Source organism: Morone saxatilis, unplaced genomic scaffold (genome assembly GCF_004916995.1).
Source record: "Morone saxatilis isolate NCDOM2014 unplaced genomic scaffold, NCSU_SB_2.0 Contig5, whole genome shotgun sequence".
NCBI lineage: Eukaryota > Metazoa > Chordata > Actinopteri > Moronidae > Morone > Morone saxatilis.
The window spans coordinates 4,103,585-4,106,398 of NW_023340095.1; the positions used below are offsets into that span (position 1 = coordinate 4,103,585).

Genomic DNA, 2,814 nt, shown 5'->3' on the forward strand with positions numbered 1-2,814 from the left:
CTTTCTGTATGTTTTTCCTATAAACAACAACAGCACACTTTAATGTACTTGGATTGTAACTGTACACAAATTACTTCCCTCGTTAAGAAACTACCGTCTCCACAAAAACATGATTCACTTCTCTGTCGCTTCAGACTTGAACCATGCCATTAAAAGGTTTACAGTTCTGTCCAACCAGTTGTTTATTATGATATTTTTAACACTAAACCCTCTTTTAGATGCTCTGAATTACTACTGTAGATGCTGAAGCAGTAACTAGCTTTATAAACAAACACCAGACTGATGTTGTAGTTAACTGATAGGACTGGTAGTGAAGGAATGACGTGTAGTACTCATGAACTGGCCGACATTTGACTTGTCTTTAAAGAAAAAAACACAGGTGTTACTAATGACATTATTAAGCAAGCATGCACAATATTCTGGCGTTTTGTTATTGTTTATATATTATCGTTGCAGTGGTGATTCTCAAACGAAGACAAATTAATGTTGAATACTGCTTTATATTCCACTAAACAAACCGAACAAATACCTGGAAGGTTTTGGTAGCTCCGCCGCAGTTGAATCTTAGACAGAGGTTGACTTTATTGTCCTTTTCCAGGATCTCAAACGTTCCCTCTTTCCACCTGGTGGTGCCCAGGTCAATGCTGGTGAAGCGGATCTTCACGGCACCACCGCTGGAGAGTTTGGGCACTATGGTTGCCATGGCTTACTGTCCAGTTGGAGGAAATCCTAAAAACAAAAACAAAACACAAGAGGTCAAAATAAAGCAGCTGTGTCATTTGTAATCCACTCTGTGTGTCTAGTCTTTAACCACATCAGTGCCACTAAATGACAACCATAATAACGCAGCTTATTGAATCATTTGCTTAATATAACGTTACTCAGCTGCAGAATAACGCAATTAAGACTCGCAGCTATGGTCAAAACTGAGCGCTTGTTCAAAGTCACAACTAAAAGTCAAAGTGTCGCAAATAAAACACAGACACGTTGTAAGCAGAATGCAAACAGGAGGAGGAGAAAGAGGAAGAGGAGGAGGAGAAGAAATATCACAAAGTCGGCAAACTCACGCCACTTGTGTTAGCTGGCTAACCAATGAAGCCTGGCGTGCGTTTTCTTCCAGCAGCCAAACTAACCGAACGGACAATCTGCACGACACATTTCGACCCACCGACAGACAGACAGAGAGACAGACAGACAGGCAGACAGACAGGCAGACAGACAGACAGAGAGACAGACGGAATAATATCTGGAGACAATCTTCACCTACAGCCGCTGAATGGATGGAGGGAGGCCGACATTAGCAGTGGGGGCTAGCGGGAGCAAGCTAACGGGGCTAATAATGTGGTGGTGCGAACAGAGTCACAGTTCGAGTCCACGGCCGCGGGAATTTTTTTTTTTTTTTTTCTTACCTGTCGACGGTGACGCGTGTGTCCTCTCCTTGGAAACTCCTATTTAAAATCACAATATCGTGTCTCGCAGGTCCTCCGAGGGGCGGGAAGTTAGTTTTGCCGGCATTCACCTGCTCCTTCCTCCTCTTCCTCCTCTTCCTCCTCCTCTTCGTGCGTCTGTTGTTGACAGTGGAGCCGCAACACGACGCCCCGCGACACTGCGCGATGATGGCGGGAATGTTACAGCGGAAATGATGTCCGAGAGTACAAGAGATGCCGATGCTGCTCTCGCGAGATTTCTCGTTTTGTATTTAGGTTTTTGCCTCCATTGGCACTAAAAACACACTAAAACACAGAGAAAAACCTGGATTTACTATGATTTCTTAAACTGTAGCGGTCGGTTTTTGAGCTCTCGAGGGTGTTACGGGTTCACGTAAATGCGAATATTAACGCGGTGTTGTGTTTTTGTGCTGTTTTGATCGGGTTGTGTTGGTAATGTCGATGTGCTGGACTCAGTTTGTCAGGACACTTAGCAGCTAGCTTTGGGCTGAGCTGAGTGCGACAACTTTGTTTTTCATTGCAGCCACTTTAGTTTTGCGACCACACCACACACATACACTGATATTGTGGTTTTTTAAACAACACATCGGGACCAGAAAGAGCTTCAGACAATGCTGGCGACCGGAGCAGTGAGTAACTAATGGCGCATTGTACTAAAAGACGTTTTACCTCCTTTGTTTCCCCTTAATTTGCTTTTAAAGGTTGTTAAAATCATCTTATTCGACACTTAAACATACATATTGGTAATTTTTTGAATGGAAATATTGTTATTTTTTCCAGATTCAGCTTTACATAATGTGGTATTCGTGAAAACTTGACTTTAAACCGTGTTTGGCTGCAGTTTGTAATGGTTGGCCCACTGTTTATGATATGTTAGCTGTGACATAACGAGGTGAATGTATAATAATTATAATTAAAATGATGCCAGGATAAAGCTCTCATACAATCAGATGATATTATTTGGTGGTAACACATATAATAATATATGTATGGTGCATTTTTATGAGCAGAAATCCCAGATTGTGTCCTTCCTTACACCATCTATACACACAAGGATTCACTTTAATTGTAGATGATGAATGTTTGCTGATGATGATTTCCCGCTCTGTTTACAGGCTGTAACCAACGTCACAGCCCTGGCCCAGGTGGACCGGGAGAAGATCTACCAGTGGATCAACGAGCTGTCCAGTCCAGAGACCAGAGAAAATGCCTTGCTGGAGCTGAGCAAGAAACGTGAATCTGTGCCAGATCTGGCCCCGATGCTGTGGCACTCCTGTGGCACCATTGCTGCCCTGTTGCAGGTCTGACTGGAGTCTCATATGTGTATGTAGGGATGCACCGATATGAAAAATAATAATAATAATAA

The 2,814-nt window shown here is 42.9% G+C and overlaps 2 protein-coding genes across 7 annotated transcripts in view; one reads left to right on the plus strand and one right to left on the minus strand.

Annotated features, from left to right (window-relative positions):
- The window catches only part of usp37 (ubiquitin specific peptidase 37), a 14,381-nt gene that overhangs the window by 10,048 nt on the left and 1,519 nt on the right, over positions 1–2,814 (minus strand). For 2 of the 6 annotated variants that reach the window (XM_035676677.1, XM_035676672.1), the window contains exons 1-2: positions 1,410–1,617; positions 530–729 (exon numbers count right to left, since the gene is read on the minus strand). In XM_035676677.1, coding sequence (XP_035532570.1) covers positions 530–703 — 174 coding nt within the window. In that variant the 5' untranslated portion in view covers positions 704–729; positions 1,410–1,617. Of the gene's footprint in view, positions 1–529; positions 730–1,067; positions 1,180–1,263; positions 1,341–1,409; positions 1,618–2,814 lie in introns of those variants that run through there. The other 4 variants (XM_035676675.1, XM_035676674.1, XM_035676676.1 and 1 more) reach the window with 4 other exon arrangements.
- LOC118339135 (CCR4-NOT transcription complex subunit 9-like) overlaps positions 1,700–2,814 on the plus strand; it is a 4,723-nt gene continuing 3,608 nt past the window's right edge. The window contains exons 1-2 of the mRNA XM_035676678.1: positions 1,700–2,077; positions 2,564–2,749. Of these exons, the coding sequence (XP_035532571.1) occupies positions 2,060–2,077; positions 2,564–2,749 (204 nt within the window). The 5' untranslated portion in view covers positions 1,700–2,059. The remainder of the gene's footprint in view (positions 2,078–2,563; positions 2,750–2,814) is intronic.